General features: G+C 42.8%; 2 protein-coding genes across 3 annotated transcripts; one reads left to right on the top strand and one right to left on the bottom strand.

The window, feature by feature from the left end:
* Positions 1-4,187: 4,187 nt before the first annotated feature.
* Positions 4,188-8,221, bottom strand: LOC137875142 (uncharacterized). 2 transcript variants are annotated; one of them, XM_068714136.1, is made up of 4 exons: positions 8,127-8,221; positions 6,553-6,656; positions 5,937-5,954; positions 4,188-5,770 (listed from the first exon to the last, which is right to left on the bottom strand). In XM_068714136.1, exons 2-4 carry the CDS (start codon positions 6,571-6,573, stop codon positions 5,012-5,014), a joined length of 798 nt encoding a protein of 265 aa, XP_068570237.1. In that variant the 5' UTR covers positions 6,574-6,656; positions 8,127-8,221; the 3' UTR covers positions 4,188-5,011. The 2 variants fall into 2 exon arrangements, with proteins under 2 accessions (XP_068570237.1, XP_068570236.1); XM_068714135.1 differs by lacking the exon at positions 8,127-8,221 and adding an exon at positions 7,006-8,030.
* A 6,318-nt stretch (positions 8,222-14,539) lies between these two features.
* LOC137875835 (fibroblast growth factor 4-like) lies at positions 14,540-18,582 on the top strand. The gene is made up of 3 exons (XM_068715342.1): positions 14,540-14,831; positions 16,702-16,805; positions 18,406-18,582. Exons 1-3 carry the CDS (start codon positions 14,540-14,542, stop codon positions 18,580-18,582), a joined length of 573 nt encoding a protein of 190 aa, XP_068571443.1.
* Positions 18,583-21,719: the final 3,137 nt, after the last annotated feature.

The following is a 21,719-nucleotide window of genomic DNA, read 5'->3' as shown; positions in this document are numbered from 1 at the left end:
TTTCCGCATCAACTTCTGATTTTCCTCACAATCGTTTAGGATGTTTAAGCCTTTTACATGGGGCATGGCCTGCAGACAGGCATTTAAGAAATTTGAGAAATCTCTCAGTCCTTCAGCATCTTTAGACTGTATTTTTGACCAGTTGGATAACTTTTCTCTAAAAGCCTTTTGAATGACAAACGGCTGGCCATACCTCTGGTTGAGCTTGTTCCAAGCGTCACTGTAAGCTTTGCTGTCACTGCGATAGAAAGCCCCTTCTAGGCATTTGTGAGCTGAGCCACCTACATATCTCTTGAGGTAGTGCAGCTTATCGGTAGTTGGAATGTTCTTTCTATCTATAAGGGACATAAATGAAGCCTTCCACTCAACAAAGTCAATTGGATTGCCATTAAACATAGTGGGCTCTGGCATTGGAAGTCTGTTAATAGCAATGCTATCCTGAACAGCTTGTGCTAGGCAGGATACATCAATAGGAGGAGATGGAGTGACAACTGTGTGAGGGTGCGGTGTTGCAGGGGGAAAAGAGCGTATAGGCTCCTGAAATGGCTTAAAGGACTGGGCATCAGACTCCTCTCTCACTTCTCTGTCATATGCTTCAAGTCTGGCTTGGGCAGCTTTCAAGTCTTTTTCAGCTTGTAATCGTTCTAATTCAGCCTTGTGTTGTTCTAATTCCCTCCTGTGTTCTTCCTCTAAAGCTCGGATTTTTTCCTTTTGTCTCTTTTCCTCCGTTAGCATCTTATATTCAGCCTCCTTAGCAGCTAACTCCGCCGCTGCTTCTGCTCGCTTGGCTGCAACACCTGAGTGCATGGAGCGATGACTGCCAGTCAGTGCTGAAGCAGAGGAGCCATAAATGGACCCGGGATAGTCGGGCTCAAGTAGCTCACGCAAGCGCTCTGCTCTTCTTTACGATATGCTAGCATCTTTTCAGTGGGAACTCGCGCCCGGTCAGGACGTCTAAACGCTAAATCTGTATCATCATCTTCATCACTTAAAAGTTCAGCAAGCATCTTCTGATTGTTTTGCAAAGACTCTTTTAGTTCTTGTCTAACAGCACCTTGTTCTGTTTCCTTTTCTAGCATTTCCTTGTATTCATGAATTACCTTTCGAATTATTTCGATCTGTTGCTCGTTATCCTTGCTGCGCAGAGCAGCGCCGTTTCCCTCCATTTTCGTTAGCCTTCCTCCCGTCTTTTGCTACTTTTCCCGCGTCTTTAATTCACCGCTGCCCTTATCCATTTCTTCCGTAAAAGTCTTTCTTTCCACTGTAGAAGTTGTCCTTTTAATCCGTTGTTTCCTTCCACTGTAGAAATTGTTCTTTTAATCCGTGTGTTTCTTTGATGCAGCCGGTTAGCTGTGCAGGTGTAGTTCTCCCACGACGGAGCAGGGTTGAGCTCTTACTGTAACGGATCCCCGTATATGAAAAGGCGTGAAACTTACTGCTGGTGAAATTTCTCCTTTGTTTTCTTTCAGTCACCACCGTAAGAGCTTTGGCCTCATACGGGTCCATTAAACTATAATACTTTTAGCGGTATCGACGTACATCCGCGTAACAAGATCTGTAGCCATACCGTGAAGCTCACAATCCCACATCATACCAGTATGCGCTTTCTTTTAACCTTTTCAAAATAAAGGTACCTCAAAATAAAAGTCTGATTCATCCATTACAGAAAAAGTAGCACAAAACGTCTATACACTCTTCCAACAACACAGTATCATCTAGGCAACAAGACAAATACAAAAACAATCAACCCAAAACAACAAACCTTCCATGGGGTTATTTACACTATAAGTAATACGAATACAATAAGTGCAACAAGCTAGTATGAAATCAATAAGTGCTAAGTGGAAGGCTCAGGGTAGCACTTCCTGAAGAGGTGGGTTTTCAGCCTGATGAAAGATGGGCAGCGACTCCGCTGTCCTGACGTCAGTGGGAAGTTCATTCCACCACTGAAGGGCCAGGACAGAAAACAGCCGTGACCGGGTCGATCGGCCGCCAGGACCTCTGAGCGACGGGGCAACCGATCGCCCCGAGACACCAGCGCTCGATCCTGTTCTCCAGCAGACTGTCGTTCCTGTGGACTTTCTGCAACAAAGAGTCCCTGCAGTGCTCCCGCTGCATGCCAGGCTGGATTGAACACTCATCCCGCTGCTTCCTCTTGTCCCAGGAAGCAGAGAAGTGGGTATCTGCACGACGGCACTGTATGGACATGGGGGGTGACCTGGCCACCGTCTGGAATGCAAAAGATCAGTCATTTTTAACACACATGACGTATCAATTTGCACAGCAGCACCCGCAGGGCCCCAATTCTGTATGGATAGGGTTGCACGACTTGGTGAAGGAGGGCCTCTACCTTTGGGTGAGTGGACACACAGTGGACAGGGATGTCAGTTATTGGGTGCACGGGGAGCCGAATAATCTCATCCCCTCCTGGGACATCGACGGGCCAGGGCAGGACTGTGTGGTCATCGTCCCACCGGAAGACATCGGAGCGGAGGAGTGGCTAAACTCCTGGGACGATATTATCTGTGCCGGTGAGCGACACTACATCTGTGAGACAATGGCCCTCAGCCTGTCCTGAGTGACAGAGCTGTGATGCACATGAATGTTATTGCTTAAGATGTGCACGCTCAATTACAGTCACTGGTATCGGATATTACCAAAATGTTGATCGTTTTTAAATTCCTCTTGTGTATTTGTCTTGTGTATTTTTTTAAATTGTTTATTCCACTTGTCATCAAATTAATGACATTTGTTCTGCATGTAAATAGTTATTATTTTTGTTTACCATAAAGTGTCATCAAATAAATTGCATTGTTCTGCATGTTTAAGGTCTGTGTGGTTCTATCAACGGTGTAAATGTCATGCAAATCTTACACAGCCACTTCAAAGCTCTTGAATCCAGTCAGCAGAGGCCCATACATACGCTTTCCTATTTTATATTCCAGGTTGTTATTTCATATGGCCTATCTAATTGTGATTTTGAAATGTATTTGGCTAATAACTCCTGTTTCACATGCTCATGATTAAGAACTGAAAAGACATGTCCATGAAAAGTTCCTTTATGAAGATCTAACTATGACTTCACTTGAGCCAACACCCAGAACAATAATTACTATGGAAATCAAGTAATCTACTTTTTTTAACTGCTTGGATTAATTAAGCCACAAGATGGCGCTATCAGTCTTTGAAAAAAAGATAGTTCTCCTTCAGCATCTACCAAAATATGTTTTATTGAATAGTCAAATACTTTCTGGGTTGATTTCTAAAATTCTTCTCAAAGTTGGTTAATGTGGTAGTTGCATTTCTCCGTGATCTTATATGCAACATGTTCTTGATGAACTATATAATCTGATGATGCATATTGCTGTAGTGAGGAGATTTATGTGAGCAGGAGAGTGTGTGTTGGATCAGCTCAACATAAACTTAACGTAGGAACATGTCACCCTGTGCAACAGTGTGCCTCATGTTATAGCGATTAACAGAGAGATTCACTGATTCACAGAGAGACTCAGTCGTGATTACAATGATTAGTCCAGATTACCTTCTGCAGCTTGTTGTCGCAGAGCTGGAGACTAACCAACACTCCTGGAAAGAAAACGACAATGTGTTAATTGATAGATCCCCTTGTTGCACATTGTATCTGTTATCTAAGTAAATCAAACATGTTGAGGAAGGTCGTGTCCAAGATAACATGTTCAAAAGGGTGTATGAGGTACAGAGAGGATGACTGGCACACATCACTTGCCATGTTGGAAAAGCCCCATGTTCTGACAACTGACAAATATAAACCGTGTCAAATCATTTGAATGCAAAGAGTTCTAAAGCACTGGAGTCCAACGGGTAAGATTTGGGATTAGAACTATCACAGAGACTTGTTAAATACCCACAGAGGGCAGCCGAGCTGCACACAGCTGCTTTATGTCATGTCTACTCAAAACATGTAAAAAGGATAAGAGCAGCTACTTTGAAAAGCAACTATGAAATGCACATTAACCTGTTGTAAGAATAATACAAGCAGAAGCAGTCATGCTTTTCAATACACATGCATGTTTTTAAGAGAAGTGATGTTGGCCCCTTGACAATTACACTTGGATTGTTAATCAATATGAGCAGTAACATAAAACATGTTTTCACACTGATCCATCTGCAGTAGTTGACTAACAAAGAAAGAACACTGCCACAGCTGCTTAAGGATATACAGGAACACACACTTTATCACACAGTATCTTCTCAAACATTTTTCATTATGAAGTACTAGTAAAAAGTACAGATGATACCAAAATCACCATTCATCTTTAACACCTTGATTCTCAATAACAAAAAACAAAGACTTTAAAATTGACTTTAAAAAGACCATAATTCAAACGCAGTGGAAATATACAAATGAAGGTGAAAAAGGCAGATCTAACATAAGAATCTTCAACTGCTCAAAGCAAAGAACGGAAAAGCAAGTGCTGTTACCAAACAGATGGTTCTCAAGGCAAAAAAACTAAACCAGAGTAACTAGCTTACTTGTCTATCATTGTGGAAATGTGACTTTACAAACGTCCATTACAGACGACTGTAAGCTGTGCATCAGCCCCGACTACATATACCGGTCAATAAAAGTCAGTGGTTAGTGAACACTAAATGAATTTGTTTTTTAATTTGATTTTTTTTTTGAACCAAAGAAAGCTGCCTTGGCATACTGAGGCCATGGCTACCGTGATGAAAGGTGTGGGCAGAGGTTAGTCTCTTCACAGGTCAGGTCCAAAGACTGATCACAAGCCTGCTTCTCTAAACTCCAGGCCACACATACAAAATGATATAAATAAGGAAGTTACCAATGACAAAATAGTTTGTTGGCTTTAAAGTGCTGTTTTTTAACACACACACACACACACACACACACACACACACACACACACACACACACCTCTGAAGCGAGGCAAAACCTTGAACGTTGGGTCACATGTTATAGGAATCGTTATCGAGGCTGCTCTGCAATGTTGTCACGATGTTGTTCAGTTGGTCATTTGACATTATGTCCATGTCCACTGTGCTGATCAATTCCATGTCCACTGTGCTGATCAATTCCATGTCCACTGTCCTGATCAATTCCATGTCCACTGTCCTGATCAATTCCATGTCCACTGTCCTGATCAATTCCATGTCCACTGTGCTGACTCACACTATCTCTCATTGACAATGTGTGGTTGTTGTGAACACTACCATGTCTGCTACGCTGGCTGCTGTCATTTTCACTTGAAACTGTGTCGTTGATTATTTTGGCATTGGTTTCAAAAGGCCCTCTTGTCTTCCTGACAGACTTCAAGCAGGCCTTGGTGTTGGTCCGGATCTCCACTGGAGCAAAGTTGCTGTGACTGAGTTGACTGAGAGGCACCGACTCAGCCATCACCATATCTTCAGACACTGTTTGGACGATATTGAGGCTCCACAAATCTCCAGTCCCTCTTGTGTTTTTGCTCGGGGTGAGGTCCTTGCTCAGGTCAACAAGGATGCAGTCGGAGTCCTTTTCACCACTTTCTGTGTCCATCTCTTCCTCAGAAGCATCCTGCTCCAGGCACTCTGCCTCCCAGGCTTCTTCGCATGGCTTCTTGGATCCCCTTTCAGGAGACTCAAACACCACCCCTCTGGGAACAAGAGGTTGGAAACGTCTGTGGCGAAGGCTGGTGTATGCGGAGGAGCTGCCCGACGGACTCGGGCACCAAGATTTCATGGCGCTTTTTGGTGGGCAGTAAGGCAAAGAAATTTCCGTGTACATGGTTTCCTACAATGGGTACAAGGGAGGTAGGTTTAAGTGCGGAGACAAAATCTTCCAGCTCTTGGTAAGAGGAGTACAGCACCACATGGACGTTGGAGTGAAAAGAGACCAGGGGCCTGCTGGTGGGAATGATGGCCAAAGTGGGTTGTTCTTTGTTCCACTGTCTCCTCACCTCCTCTCCTGACTCCTCCTGAAGACACAGAGACACACAAAAGTAAGCATACATATATATATATATACTGCAGCATTACTATGATGTCTGAAGTCTCCCACTGAATGAGGCGGATGCATGACTTTACTTGCTGCAACAAAAAAACAACTTTGGGTTTGTAGAATATTAGATTGATGGCAGTTATTTTGATAATCGATTGGTCGTTTTGAGCCATTTTAAAGAAAAAAATGCCAAACGTTTCTCGTTCCATCTTCTCCAATGTTTTTTGTTGGTTTCTTTTGTCTTGAACTGAACTGAATATTTTTGCGGTTTGGACAGTTGGTTGGACAAAACAGAACAACACTTTCAAATGTCATTTGGACTTGTTGACGATATATTCTGACATTTCTATAGACAAGACAAGTAATGAAGAAAAAATTGGCAGGTAATTGATAATGAAAATAATTGTTGGTTGCAGCCCCAACCGTCTCTGAGCATCACCCTGAGGTCTGGATCCTCGGTTGTTTCCATTGAGACCGTTGTGCCTGAAATAACTGAAGAATTGATGTAGCAGCATCCCATAAACAGAGAAAGAGTGTGTGTGTGTGTGTGTGTGTGTGTGTGTGTGTATTCTCACCAGCTTGCAGCAGTTCATCATACATGTCGACAGCTGATTCGTTCCTTCAGTGACTCCTCACTCGTCTCCTCAAGTAGCAGTGACACAGTCTCTGGCATCAGACACTACACACACACACACGCATGCATGCGCACGCACGCACGCGCACGCGCGCGCACGCACACACACACACACACACACACACACACACAGCAAAAAGGCAATAGGAATCAAACAATATCACTAGATATTTGAATGTGTTACATCAGCAATGTTTCAAACATTAAAGTGAACTCAAACAAGATACGTTTGCTATGAGAGTAAAGCTACAGTTTAACTTTCAGAACTTGTTTTTGTATCCTGCTGTGTGACTGCTGATGTTTCATTTCAATCCCCTTAATTACTCACACCTGTGACTACATACTATCCAGCCCTCTCTACGTATTCACTCGCTGTAGAATATGTGTTTCTTACTGGTATATGTGGCTCAGCAAAGTCTTTGGTTAAGCTCACAATCGTGGGTGAAAAATCCTCCAGAAACAGCCGCTATAACTGTCTGGAGGACGTGCGTAAAGACGCCGTACACATCGTAATTTAATCCGTTTTATTAACATAATGCTGGGTGTAAAATCCTCCGGAAACAGCCGCTATAACTGTCTGGAGGACGTGCGTAAAGAGGCCGTATAAATCATAATTTAATCCGTTTTATTGTCATAATCTTGGGAAAAACATCCTCCGCAAACAGTCGCTATAACTGCCTGGAGGACTCGCGTAAAGAGGCTGTTCACATAATCAGCCAATCCGTTTAAAAGTCATTTTCTGAGGCAGAGCTTCCCCGCAACACTCCGCTGTTCTCCGACAAAATTCGGATCATTCAGGCCCAGCCAGAACGCCCCATTCGCGGGTGAGAGACGTCCGCAACACACCGCTGTTGTCCGCCAAAAATCGAATCACCTAGGCCGAGCAGAATGGCCTTAAATCGGATAATGTACTTCCGCGTTATCGCCTGTCTTTGTCGCCCTTGTAGCCAGAGAGCCGGGCCTAAAATGTCTCCGTGGTGCCCAGTGAGGTCTTTACTTTTCCGTGCTGCGTGTAGTAGAGCTGTCACTGTCTTTTCATGATAGACAGATTTTTGAAAAAACGGTTTCCCAAGTTGTGCGCAAGGTGGCTTGGTTACCCCCTACCAAAAGTGGTCACATCGGGATAGGCAAAATCAAGCGCTGGAGGCTTCAGCGCGTGTAGAGATTTGCCTAGAGCACTCTGTCATTTTTTCGCCTTTTTTTTCCTTCCTTTTTTTCTCGATTTTCGTGCCCCAGAGCATGCCTCTCTCCCCGGGATGCCTCCGACTGCCGCTCCATGCCTCTCCCTCTCATCATCCCAGTTTAGGCCGCTTTTTCCTCCACAGCGTCCCCTGGGCACTCACCAACACCTCTGCCACAAGCTGGCCCGAAAAACGGGGAAAATGAATAAAATAGCCCTCAGAAAACACCCCCCCGACTCTCCCCTCATCCACACTCGGAAATCAGGCACATTTCCCGGCCACAGGACCTCCGCAACATCCACCCCCCACCCCACGCACACACGCACACACCTACCCAGCCACCCCTCACCAAAAGCCCGCAGAGACACCATGTTAGTAGTTTGGTTATTCCCTACAAACCGTCTTTTCACGCTGGGATGCCTCTTGGCAGAAGGAATAATATTGATGAACGGAAAAGGGCGCACACATCCAGCTTTGTGACTGCAGGCTACAATGTTGTTCCTCTTTTTTGCTTGATAATCAAATGGTAATATTTCCACCCAGTGAATGCATGTTTTTCACTAACGTGAGCCAAACCGCCTGCCTCAACCCTACATCTCCCTCACACAGACAGCACTGATGCTGCGGTGTGAGATTTGTGTCTTTAAGTGTTGCTATGTGTGCGTATCTGCATATTAATATATGCAGATACCATCTCAATACTTTTTTTTCTTCTTCCTGTAACAAAATGTTCTTGTATCCTAATCCTTAAGTCACACAGTTTGGGAGCATGTTGTCTTCTCTGTAACTTATAATGAGGAGGAGGGTGGTGGACAAAAGCGTTACGGTATGTAGGCGTTGTCTAAAGAGACATACGATAACGGCAGTACATCAGGCATGTCCACACACATGAAGAGACACCATCCCGGTCTGTCAGTGACGGGGGACACTCCGTTGAGGAAAACAAAAGGATTTCAAAATCTGGTTAAAGTGCTTGAGCCACGCCACGAAATCCCCTCACGCACCCACTTCAGTAAGAAGATCGTTCCTCTATGAAAAGGAAAAGACTGACCGCTCACTTCATCACGGAGGAGTGAAGTTAACAAAGTTCTTTGCCTCAACATAATTAGCTTCTAATGTAAAACATGACAATAGGTACAGCAAAATTGTATGTATATGCTGCTATTACAGTTAAAGTCAAACGATGGGAGACCTTGTATGACTCAGCATTAATGGCAGCATTTTGACTTGGTCTGCACTGTGATGTTGTTCCCCTTTTATGCTTTACATACAAAATTATAATGATGAAAATTTCAGCATGTTTCTTTTTTTTGGGAGTGAGACTGGGTTGACCGGGTCATGTCACTCAGTTAAGAGCCTGTTTAAAGAAAGAAACACTGCTGGATTGAAGCCCCAGGAGCGAGTGTGTGTGTGTGTGTGTGTGTGTGTGTGTGTGTGTGTGTGTGTGTGTGTGTGTGTGTGTGTGTGTGTGTCAGCAGAGAGCCATGTTTTACACATGAAGAGCAAACTATGACATTACACAAATAGTAAGAAGTTCAACACATAATTGCAGCTGTCAAATGCAAGAACAGCTGGCAAAAAAATGACAGTGTAAGTAAGAAGTTATATATCACTAAAAATATCAAATATCACTGCCCATCTGCCATATCTAGAATAGAACTGTCATATTAGGACTGTGTTGCTTAGACGTGTTCTTATTGCATGTATGACAACTTTAGCCCTATTCTGTCAGCTGCAACCCCAGCAGTGTGAAATGGACTTGGGAGCAAATCAAAAATAAATGTAAAAATATAATTCAAAACAGTAAGTAGGCCTACTTTCATATCTTAAAACAAGAACAACGCTTAAGTGCTTCAATCAGTATGTGTTGTAGGATATTGGCTGAAATGCTTTGACATTGCTGCAGCCAACAGAAAGCAAAGAGAGGAGACAGGAGGGCTCCCTCCTACACAGCAGAAAGGCTACACTCCTGCTGAGGAGCTGACCCTCCCCTAATGGAAGGGGAGGAAAGAGGAGTCTCATCAGACCCTGGTGGATGTGGCAGCTCCCAACAGGCCACATTTGACCAGGTCAATGAGTCAGTGTTAAACTACCCGGTTTCTAATGAAACACAATTATATAATATACAAATGATTGTGGGAGTGAATAATAATAATAATTTAGTTTTTCTCTTGCTGATGTGGCTATACCTTCTCACCCCAGTGCGTCAAATCCCGCAGCTTGGTCGGTGCTCCTAAGCTTCGAACTGTGACGCTCCACACACGCCCCTAGCATCAGTTATGGAGTGTGAGGGACGATGTGTCAATATTCGCTTGTTACCTGCATTGTGTCTTTTCAAAATAAATGTTTCCGTCTTCACAGGAAAACATAACCTCAACTTTTAGTTTCACACGGGGCACCAGCAGTGATCTCCTGGCTGAAAGTCTGGTGTTGGTTTGACCCATGCACCACAACTCCCTCCTACCCTGTGTGGACTAATAAGGACAATGTCTTTATATTGGAGTTAATTGAAAGCCTGGTACAACATATACAGTGCTCTGTGTCAGACAGCTGGTACTGACCAAGCCATGGTATTTGAGGCATTGGGAGCGAGAACAGACCGGATGGGGAGACGTTGGTGTTGCCACGGCCCGCTGACCCGCTGCCCACACAGAGGTAATAATGAAGGCAACCTGCCATATACACCTGCGGCTGCTGATCATGGATTAAATAGAGCATTTACATTCTCAGGTGGAGGCTGTAGATGACGAGGCTGTGTCCGTATGCTCAGAGAGAGCATGCTTAACTTGCACTGATTTAGTCCCATAATTATTATTGAGTAGAAGTAGAAGCCACACTGTCAAAATTTCTTGCAAAATTTTCTAGTTTGTATTTGTTCTGTCGGTTTAGCGCAAGCAACTTAACAATGCATGATATTTGGGAATGTTCAGCAGCTACACCGTGTTGTTTTTTAAGAACCACATCTATCAGTGACTGGTCGGGCGATAGATGACATCCGCTGTGAGGAGCTACAAAAAGTACTGAAGCGTATCGGTACACCTGCCGATCGAACTCAGCATAAAAAAAGCACATGTTGACAGTGTCTTTGTAATTCATCTCACTGCCAGAAGGGTAGACAAAGGTCCGCACACAAAGTTGAAATATTAAAATATTATTTAATCTATAGAGCGAATGAAACCATCCTGTCGGACACTGGCTAGCTAAGTAAATACCCCATTGTTAAATGCAACGTGGAACGTAACAAGAGTTACAAAAACACTGACGACATAAGTGCCTGCGTCCAGACAAGGCCTGTGACAGACAGAGAAGCTGACAGAGAATCTGTCTTGTCTAAATTACTGTGAACCGTAGTAAACATTTCTGAAACAAAATGTAAATATATGCGTTACCGCTAGCCTATATGTGAGGGCTGCCTTGCTGGAGTAGTGGTGAGGGTCCACCTGCCAAATGTGATGAGGGTTACTGCCTTGTTGGAGGGAAAAAACAGGGAGAGAAAGATCAAATGAATTCACCAATTCATTCCAAGGTGAACAAGACATCATTGCATCCATGAACCCAGATTATCAGGATTTATTTTTAATATAAATCTTTTAAAATAAATATTTTAAGGTCTGCCACTGTCACAACTTCTCCCACGTGGCTTGGGGGAAACCGTTGACGAGGTTTGATGTCAGAGCAAATGCTGATAAATGGTTACCCACGTCACAGTTACTATGGGGTTTCCCCCTGTGGGGGGACCAGTCCTTCACATGTGTACACACATGACCTAGCACTGCCTCTGTCTCTCTCTCTGAGTCCTGCAATGAGCTCTACATGAGCAGTGCTGTGACGCACCACATGTCACATGATATCAACCCTCCACTGCTCTGAATTAATGTGCGTTTGTGCCGACTAGATAGTTCTAACATTTGTTGGCATGAATCACATTGTTGTTTGCGATGTGTCTTTATGCTTGAGTTATTTGCATGCTGCCCAGCAGCAGCAGAGTTAGCATAGAGAAATAAAAAAGAGCCGTCTACTGGAAAGGTGACTGTGTCATAGATATACGGATGATGAACGCTGTGCTCCACTGAAATGACTGTATTTTAACACTTCCTTTATTCTACAGCATCCTGTGGTCTTCATAACTATATATAACACAATATGTTGGCATTAAAGCAAACCTCATGCAAAGTGCATGAGGCTTTCCCTTCTCTCCAAGCCAGACCTCTGATCTATTGGGAACCCAGTTGTGGCTTTCACATCAGGGATCCAGTCCAATAACACATGTCCCCAAAGTCCAGTTCATTCGGTTAGTGTCAACACTGTGTACCGTACTCGCACATGGTTGGACAATCCGGTCTGTGGTTCATGTGTACGCCAGTACGGTTTGCCTCAGGTGTGAAAACCAACTGTACCAAAACATCGAAAAGTTGTCATTCCAGCAAAGAGCTCCGCTTCCAACGCAAATACTGAGTTTATGATCTATCTTTACTTAAGGCCGTTGGTTTTTCATTTGAGGCCATTACTTATTGATTTCACAACCCTTAAAACTCTGTCCTCGCAGTCAAAAAGTCCCTGCTTGCCCTTGGATTTGATCTTCTGCTCAAACTGTACGCTTGCAGGCAGATATTGTTGCTTGCAAAGATTTCCTGCGCTCCAGCTTCAGCCCTTCTCTTCAATCACAATCCAAGCATGAGCAGGAGATACTTTATTGTTTAATGTTTAGGGTTGAAATCAATGAGTCACGCTTTGTTTCTGGCAGAAAAGTGGCCAAACACCACAAGCTTCAGGAGGACTTCTATGACCAGGATGACGAAAATCACAAAGTAGGAACAGTCTGTAATCTTCTCCACACACACAGGTTGATAAAGATGTTCGTAAGACATCGTCACAACACTGATGAAAAATAGGACAGCCTTGAAGGGGTCCAGGAAGTTGCTGGTGCACTGAGTGTGAATATACCGACGCGTGGGGGGAGTCGTGGGTGTCATATGGCATCTGCTCAGGCTCTGAAACATCCGTGGCTCGGCCTTAAGGCTTGTGATACTTCTTCATCCGCTCTGTTTTTCTCCTGCTGACACTGATGAAAGGCCTCCGCCATTACACCAATAAACATGCCAGGGAGAAAGAAGCTCACAGATACAGTAGATGACAAACGGAAGCATTCTTTGTGGATCGGTCACAGTTGTGCTGCTTCCGTACACATTGATAGTTGGCAGTCAGTCTTGTTGGTGTACCCCGATGATGCCATGAAAAAGAAGAAGGCGGAGCAAATGACACTGATGTGTGATGGGTTTAACAGAGGCAATTATAGTTTTTACAGCCTGCTTTAATTTTGGGCTCGCTTGGTCACCCTTACTGACCAGCCAACAGGTGCAATCGCGAGGAATTATGGAGGGAAGAGTTTCAGATTACCTGCAAAAAAACAGCCTAAAGATCGGCTTCGGCCATAGCACAACTTGATCACTGGCAGGTCAGCTCGTCTATTTGAACACTGTGACTGTATTGCATTCATCACTAAACTGTCGTCGTCAACTGAGGATGGTCAAAATGCGTACACATTTGTTCACCAGGACACATGGGTTTTCACTGAAGGGTTTCTCCCAGTAGAGAAAACGTAAAGCAGTGTCCAGAGGGTGCCCTTAAATGGAGAAGGTGGCCATTTAATTTACAAAAACATATAGTCTGTCCATCTACTCCACAGGGTGCTTGGTCCCCCTGGTGTCTGACTGAAGACGAGTGACTGAAGACCATGGGCATACTTTTATTTCTTTTATTTTACCAGGATAACGTCACTGACATTCGGCGTCTCTTTTACAAGGGAGTCCTGGTCAAGACAGCAGCGTAAAAAGTTTCTCATTAAAGAACGAACAACAGATTTAAAAACAGCCAACATGTTCAAACAAACAACATAATAAATTGCACATAAGAGAAACAAGCAACAGGTTTTAAACAGCAAATTACATCAAACGATGAATAAGCGGTGTTTTTCAGTAAAATAACATGTACAGTCAGTGTTTAAATAGTCCGTAATCCTGAATCTTCCGTGCTCACACATGAGGGTTCTTTCAGCTCATGCTATAGAATTCATTTATAAAGATTCAAATGTCAGTACAACGTCTTCTATGATTAAGGAAGTCTGTGATAATGATGAATGAATGCTCCACGGTTTGAAACAGCACAGGAACTTTATTATTGAAATCTTTTGACACAGTAGATATTGTACACATATCTGAACCAATTACATATTGGTGACATGGTGATATAGAGGACATTCACAAATGGGTCCTGCACATCCATCTCTTGATTCATTCATCCACTACTCTGTGTTTCTGTGTCCTTGCGTGTTCCTCTTTGTTTTCTGTCACTATGTGTTTAATGTATTTCTCAGTTTGTGTGCTTCTACAGCATCTGTGACTCACAGACAAACAAGACAGCAGGTGGTGTGTGATGTAATATGGGCCACATATAAGTCTTCTGTCTGTCTGCTGGATCTACCTGAGGAGGAAACGGGAGACAACTCTCTGGCAAACTGGACCCCTAATGGGTTCAGCTTTTAGAGGTGTCTAAATATGAATACTGAAACTTTTCTCTGGGCTTTAAAAGAGTGCAGAAGTTGAGGCATTTTCTTCATGATTTTTCCTCAGAGAGATTGAAGCTGAAAATATATTTATGACCAATTTTGTTTAAAGTTAACATTTAATTGATCTTAGAAATACACAATAGTCGTGTATCTCTACGTTTTCCGGGATTGGTGAGCGGAGGATGTCATCGTCAAGGTCCAAGCTCCCTCTGCTCCTGTTTGGGATCCTCCTGTGCAGCTCCTTTGCTCCTCTCCCAGTCATCAGCAGTAAGAGACATAGCAGACGGAGCGCCGGGCCATTGACGCATGCCATCGGCACCTCCTGGGACAAGAGGGAGGTGGCGGCTAGAGATGGAGAATACCTGCTGGGGATAAAAAGACTAAGAAGGCTTTACTGTAATGTGGGCATTGGCTTCCACATTCAGGTCTTACCAAATGGGAAGATCACAGGCGTGCATAATGAAAACAGATACAGTAAGTCATTTCGCTTTTCCCTGTTGAATTTCATGTAAAGCAGACAAATAAATGTCGTCATAAACAGTTAAGTTGCCATTTTTCTAGTTTGAGTAACTAGAATTGTGACTTGTATTCAGGCCATTGAGACCAGTTATACCTGTATGAATTGTTGAAATCATAATGCATCACTAATTTATCATTAGCATGATGAACATTATGAATTAATTCTGCGTTTATTTTAACAATTAAATACGGTAATATCTTGTCAGTTGATGTGGATTGATATTGTGGAATTCACTTGGGCACTACTGGAAAATATAGACTTTAATTGGCCAATTAAAGCCCCAAAACACCATTTTTGAAAGGCCACGCCCCTCACACTGGAATTCAGATTGACTCGAAATTCCAGTCTGCCCATAAAATTTTACGTCTTTTGAGTTAAAAAAATATTTCTGACATCTCCGACCGAAACTGTAGGTTTGATTGCTGCTGAATATTATGTGGAACATTATTGGACCCAGCAATGAAACATCAGCAAGCTGTTGAGACACGTCCATAAAATGTAAGGATATGTGACTGGTGGGACTTTATGTGCAATTACTATATTACCGACTTGCTGCAGAGAGGGTGATTAAATTCATTCTAATTGGAGTATGCAATAATCATTTCATTATTGTAATGACCGCTGACAAGTGGGGTAACATGAGGATTCTTAAAATATCTTTATAGACTGATACTGAGCCCATGAACCTGACAGATCAGTGAAGGACATGAATGTCTCCCAGTGTGTTTGTAGCCTTTTGACTGATGTTTCTCATTTCTTTATCTCAGGATGTGAATGACTTGAAGTGGACAGGCAGGTAGTTAGTGTTGCATCAGCTGCTCCAACACAAACTGAGACTATGGCGAGGGAATGGAAAGTAAGAACTGCAAGCATATGCTCCATAAATATCAATTTTACTTTCCTAAATCTCCATTATTATTGCTATTATTAGATCCTCATATTTCCACCACAATCAAAGGGACTTCTTTTTTTTTCCACAGTCTGTGTCCTAAGCAATTTCAGACTAATGTTTTGAGGCTCACACAGACTTTATCTGTGAGAACTGTGATTGATCCAAACATCTCAGCTTCCTGTGTCTGTCAGCAGCACGCTGCTGAAGGGCTGAAATGACAGATCTTCAGTAAGTTAACCGTAGAAATGTACTGTACAAAAAGTACATGTCAAGTAGGCTCCACAGGAGAAAATCCAAATGGTTTTTATTTGTTGAGTCATCAATTCTATTTCCCCACCCATAGTGGTGTAACAGACAGGAGGAAATACAAAACAAAACACAACGCAAACTCATTCCCACATTGTCAAACACCAACACTTGGTCAGTGGCCCTAAGCTTCAAACTACGACGCTCTACATACCCCTCTAGCTCCAGCTTCCACTCCTTACATGCATAACGTCTTTTCAAAATAAACTTCATCACAGGAAGTTAGGGTTTAGGCAACAAGACCACTGAGAAAGGTTTAGGAAGAGAGCGTGGTTGACGTCGACTTGACTGACTGATGAGTGACATGGTTAGTGACAAACCAGTCACGTAACTATAGCGACCCTAGTGAGTCAGTTAACTAACCATTGTTGTGACAATATTGTTTAACACAAATGTTGCAGCCATTTAATGCCTGCACTTTAAATTGAAAGAATAAAACAAACATGAAGTGCTTCACCTATGCTTTCAGAGAAACTAAATACAACATACCAACACTATTCAGGGACTTTCCTACTTTACCTGTTCAAATCTTTTTGGGACTATACACCCCGATCATAGTAAGCATGAACAGTGTCTCATTTTGACGGCCTCTATCTGCTGCTGATCACTTCCATGTTTTATCCCAGGCCTTCTGGAGATGTCCCCAGTGGAGAGAGGAGTGGTCACTCTGTTTGGAGTGAGAAGCGGCCTCTTCATTGCCATGAGTGACAAAGGGAAACTCTACGGCTCGGTAAGAACTGATCAGGATTTGACACATTAACTGTGACACGGAATTAAATCAGACAGAAAAAGCTGACTCTGTGTGCTTACGTCATCTGGGTATTAATAATTCTTGGCCACTTTAAAGAATTTATTTTCTATATATATATATATATATATATATATAAAAACCTGATATGACTAACATTCCACACAGACAGTCTCTTGTACAGTACAGAAGGTATCAAACCCAGGACACAATAATTTACAACCTTTTACATAGATAGATAGATAGATAGATCGATAGATAGTGTGGAATGTTAGTCATATCAGGTTTTTATTTATATTTATATATATATATATATATATATATATATATATATATATATATATATATATATATATATACACACACATATACACACACACACATAGAAAATAAATTCTTTAAAGTGGCCAAGAATTATTAATACCCAGATGACGTAAGCACACTGAGTCAGCTTTGTCTGTCTGATTTAATTCCATGTCACAGTTAATTGTAGGTCATTTTCCTCTGGCCCAAAGCCATAGGTGTAATGTTTTATTTGGTAGCGAGCGCCCAAACATTGGAGTGATCAGCTCCGGTTAAAATTGTTTTGAATGCTGACTGAGGCTAACTCAGCCATGATCTAAACACCAGTTAGTCATCCAACAGTTAGTCATCCAGTTACTCATCTAACAGCAGGCCTCTATGCACAAAGGTAGGTGGTTTGGTTAGGGGGGGGAATTAGATTGACCTTTGGTTTGAACTGCTCCCAGACCTCTGTGAGTAAGCCTGCCATGCCAGTCAGTTGTTTCCTTGTATTAGTAGACATTATACCAGTGGTTCCCAAACTGGGGGGCGCCCACCCTAAGGGGGGGCGCAGTGGAACTACAGTAACCCACACACACACACACACAGGCACACACAAACACACACCGGTAAAACAATATAAAATTATAACAAATACAATCAGTGAAATAAAAAATAAAATCAAGCGGAACCGACGTGACATGTGCTGTGTTCCGACCACGCCCCCCAGAGTTGTTACAGACCGACTAGCGGCAAAACCAGAGAGTGAGTGAGTGAGTGAGTGAGAAAAATGGCATTTAACCTTTCTCCACATGCCTTAACAATCCTAAATTTAATATTCAGAGCCTAGCTATTACCTTCACACAGCTTTTAGCATGGCAAAAGCTGAGCCGGCGACTCACAGCTAACAGTGCTAATATGGCTAACAGTGCAAACTACGGCAACAGTGCTGACAGAAAGTGTTTTCCTGAGGGAACCTGGAGGATGGGCGATACGTGTCCGCGACGACGCTGTCGGTCGGGACGCCGTTATCAGCAGTAACTGCCGTATGAGCACAGTGCCGGTGGGGAACGCTCACATGCACTAAAATGCACTAAAGGCCCAGATACATCAACAAATCACAAGAGAGAGAGAGACTTCATCCTCTTCGTCTTCATCCGTCATGAGGAAATGGTGGAATCATGACATGCTGTCTTGCAAACAGTGCCAAAACTCAACTAGAGGGGAAAAAAAGAACATTCTCACATTCTAGAAGCGAAAACAATGACTTGTATGGACTTTATTATCTTTCTCTTCCCAGGGTCGCTACAATGATGAATGCAAGTTCAAGGAGAATCTCCTGGCCAACAACTATAATGCCTATGAATCAGCTGCCTACCCTGGCATGTACATCGGCCTCAGCAAGACTGGCAAAACCAAGAGAGGCAACCGGGTCACACCCATCATGACCATGACACACTTCCTTCCCAGGATATGATTTTAAAAAACAAAACTCTCAGCAGTACAAAATGAAGACAAAGCCACTGTTTGGACATATTTTACAGTTGGACTACTCATATTCTGCTTATACAACTAACACAACGTACAAATACTGCTATATTTTGAAATGTTTTGCTTAATTACAAGCATACGTGCTTAAGGCAATGTTTGTATGAAAGGATATTATGCACCAACCAAAGATTAAGAATACAGTATCAGCATGGCTGTGGTAGAAGACGCCAATGGACATACTTAAAAATACAAAGCGTAGTGGCATGGTGTATTGACCTTTTGCTAAGCCCCGCCCCCTGCTGCTATTCCATGGAGCCCACATTGTCACCAACTGCACTCCCTGAATTAATTGCATCAATCTTTTGACATAAAAGGTCTACATTATGTGTTTGAAGGATATATCCAGGATGTCAAAGTGATTCAGCAGAGACAAAAGGTTAAAAGATTAAGTTAGAAGCTAAAGCCCAAGTGAACTACATCACCTGGCAATCAGGACAGAAGAAATTATGGAACACAGTTCCTGCAAAGCCGGGTAGGTTTTTAATTCACTGTTACAATCATTAAAGGAGCAATAAATGGCATTCAAAACATGTTTCTACAGTAGCCTACAACAGACGGACCAAACACTGGCTCTAGAGACAGCCTGTTGCTTCTTTACCTGGAGGCCACGCTAGTTGACCAACAAGTTAGTAAAACTTTGGTAATGGAGCTGAAAAGTTCAAAACTGTGGTACCGCTGGCCGCGCTGATGTCCTTCGCTCGTAAAGTAGTTGAAGTAGAGGTCCTGAAAGATAAACCATGGTTTTTCACTCTTTTTTTTTTTTTGTCTTTTAGAGGGAGGAGTGCGGGAGGGGTATTCAGATGGTTGCAATCTTCCGAATCACTGCTAGATACTACCAAATCCTACACACGTGACCTTTAACTTATTTTTTCCCTATCTTATGTGCTTAACTACAGTGATTATGTGTAGTGTGTGAATTTGGACAGGTAGTGTTGTCTCAAATAAAACACCGCTTTTGCACTCTCAAAGGAAATATCGATTGCAAAATTTGACATCTTCTGGCCCATAAAGCAGGTAGATCGGCCCATTGTCTGTTTCAGTCACGCCTTCACGTGCTCTAGTTTTTAAGCTCTAGGCTTAATGAATGAACAAATTAAATGTTAACCCATCAATGTGGCATGTCTTGATAAACCTTACATTGAAGGTGTCAATAAATAAATAATATATAGTCTAATGATTCTTAATGAAAAAACTTCTGATAAGTCAGGAGAGGGATGGTTTTAAATTATTATAGCTATAGAATGACTCTGTGCTTAGACGTACAAGAAGCCTAATTCTTCTTTACAATAATTCACTACATGTTTGTAATCAGACCAAAGTCACTGAAATAAGCAATAACTAAGATCATGTTGGTACAGCGGTATTACAATGTGCCAGAGGCCACCAAATTACCAAATTCCACATCACGGTGGACAATTAAAATGTGCAACGCCACGTTTTGAAGGTATTCATCATGCTTCCCCATCTCTTAAACCTTTCTTAGGTCCCTCTTTCTCATAACATGGCGTTAGTGCTTTTAAAAGGAGTGGCACTGTTGGTATAGCCTACATAAGGGAATGCAAAGATGTTGCATGGTGCAAGGGCCGACCTGTCACCCACCAATATATCTGCAGGCTTGTTTCTTTACTTGACAATTAAAACTGAATACAAATTATTTTACTTTTACCTGCTTGTGTGTGGCTCCCGTTTCACCCGAAGTGGAAAATACGCCGCAGTCTCTGCCATTTTCACGACTTTGATGGTCCCTCACCTTCCCGCTACGTAGCCAAAAAAAAAAAAAACCTGACCGCTATGAGCACACCATCCGGTTACTCGTAGTGCACTGCATTTTTCCATACGTGTATGTGTGAATGCACTTAAACACTCCAAATAGTTGGGCAGGAGAATGCAAATTGAAGCACAGTATCAGTGAGCCAGCTAGTGGGCAAGCTAGTTAGCTCAACTAACCTAACCCATCCATGTCATTATTTCGGTCTGAGCAACTGATGTAGTTTAAAGAGCGAGGCAGTCCGTGTAGCGAATGGTGAAGTCTGATGGGTCAAACAAACAAGACCCAGGAGAGCGCTTTTCACAACCTGTGTGGAACCAAGTCAACGTTGCCTTTTGTCCCGTCAGTCACTTGACTCGTTAGTATCATTAGTCACACGAGTCTTTAGTCAGTAAAGCTAACGTCAACAAGATCTTTTCCTAAACCTAACCTAACGTGTTAAGGCCGAAACCAGCACTGAAGCAAGGACTCAAAAGCACGACTCAAAGAAAACACAGTCTTTACTAGCAGAGGCTCCGTCCACAGGCAGTCCAGGCAAACAGGGGTGAGGCAAAAGGTAGCTAGTCAGGGAAAAGCAGAGTCAAGAACCAGGTAACCAAGATCTCAAGGAGAAAATGCTGGAACACTAGTACTAGAACTGGAACAGACAAAGGGAAGCACATGGACTAAATCGATTGGGAGGAGGAGGGTTGATTGGGAACAGGTGAAGCAGATCAGGGCAGGGAGAGGTAATCACAGGAAGTGAAGTTACCTAAAACGAGAGGGAGAGGTGAATGACAAAATAAAAAAGGAAACCCAAAAAAGGACATGACCTGAGAAAACTAGGAAAACTTTTTTTTCAACCTGGACTCTATCTTTCCATGTTTTTTTGTCTAAGTGACTAATGGGGACATTTTCCTTTAAAAATGAGTCCAGCACTGAGGGAGAATCACTTGGTGAAAACCCTCACCGTCAATGTAACCATCCATTAAAAGAGCTTGCTTTTGCCACTGACGGGCTCAGAAATATGATTATAAGTGTCTGACAGCAATATGGAAAGAATACCCTATAGACTTGATCCCGTCTGTTTATTATTGTGTCACGTCTTGTTGCCTGAAGACTATGGTGGAAACATGATAAAGAGTTGGCGAGAGGAGTGTCGGTGTTTGTTGTGTTGGAGTACAGAAGGCGCAGCTGAGTGTTATCTAAAAGGTTTTTAATGTCATGGCTGAATATTTATCTGATTTCCACAATGTGGATGAGACATTAGATTTCAGAATGAGGCTTCTCCTTGAGTGAAACACACACTGACAAAC

Source organism: Cebidichthys violaceus, unplaced genomic scaffold, assembly GCF_023349555.1.
Source record: "Cebidichthys violaceus isolate CVI_PGR_0920_01 unplaced genomic scaffold, fCebVio1.0.p SCAF_2, whole genome shotgun sequence".
Lineage (NCBI taxonomy): Eukaryota > Metazoa > Chordata > Actinopteri > Perciformes > Stichaeidae > Cebidichthys > Cebidichthys violaceus.
The sequence above is the reverse complement of the archived record's forward strand: the minus strand, read 5'-3'. Positions and strand labels throughout refer to the sequence as shown.

Excerpts from the sequence above, each read along its gene's own strand:
- LOC137875835 (XM_068715342.1), top strand. The coding sequence starts at position 14,540 with ATGTCATCGTCAAGGTCCAAGCTCCCTCTGCTCCTGTTTGGGATCCTC. Across the intron at positions 14,832-16,701 it reads GCATAATGAAAACAGATACA|GCCTTCTGGAGATGTCCCCA; the intron begins GTAAGTCATTTC and ends GTTTTATCCCAG. Across the intron at positions 16,806-18,405 it reads AAGGGAAACTCTACGGCTCG|GGTCGCTACAATGATGAATG; the intron begins GTAAGAACTGAT and ends TTCTCTTCCCAG.
- LOC137875142 (XM_068714136.1), bottom strand. The coding sequence starts at position 6,573 with ATGATGAACTGCTGCAAGCTG.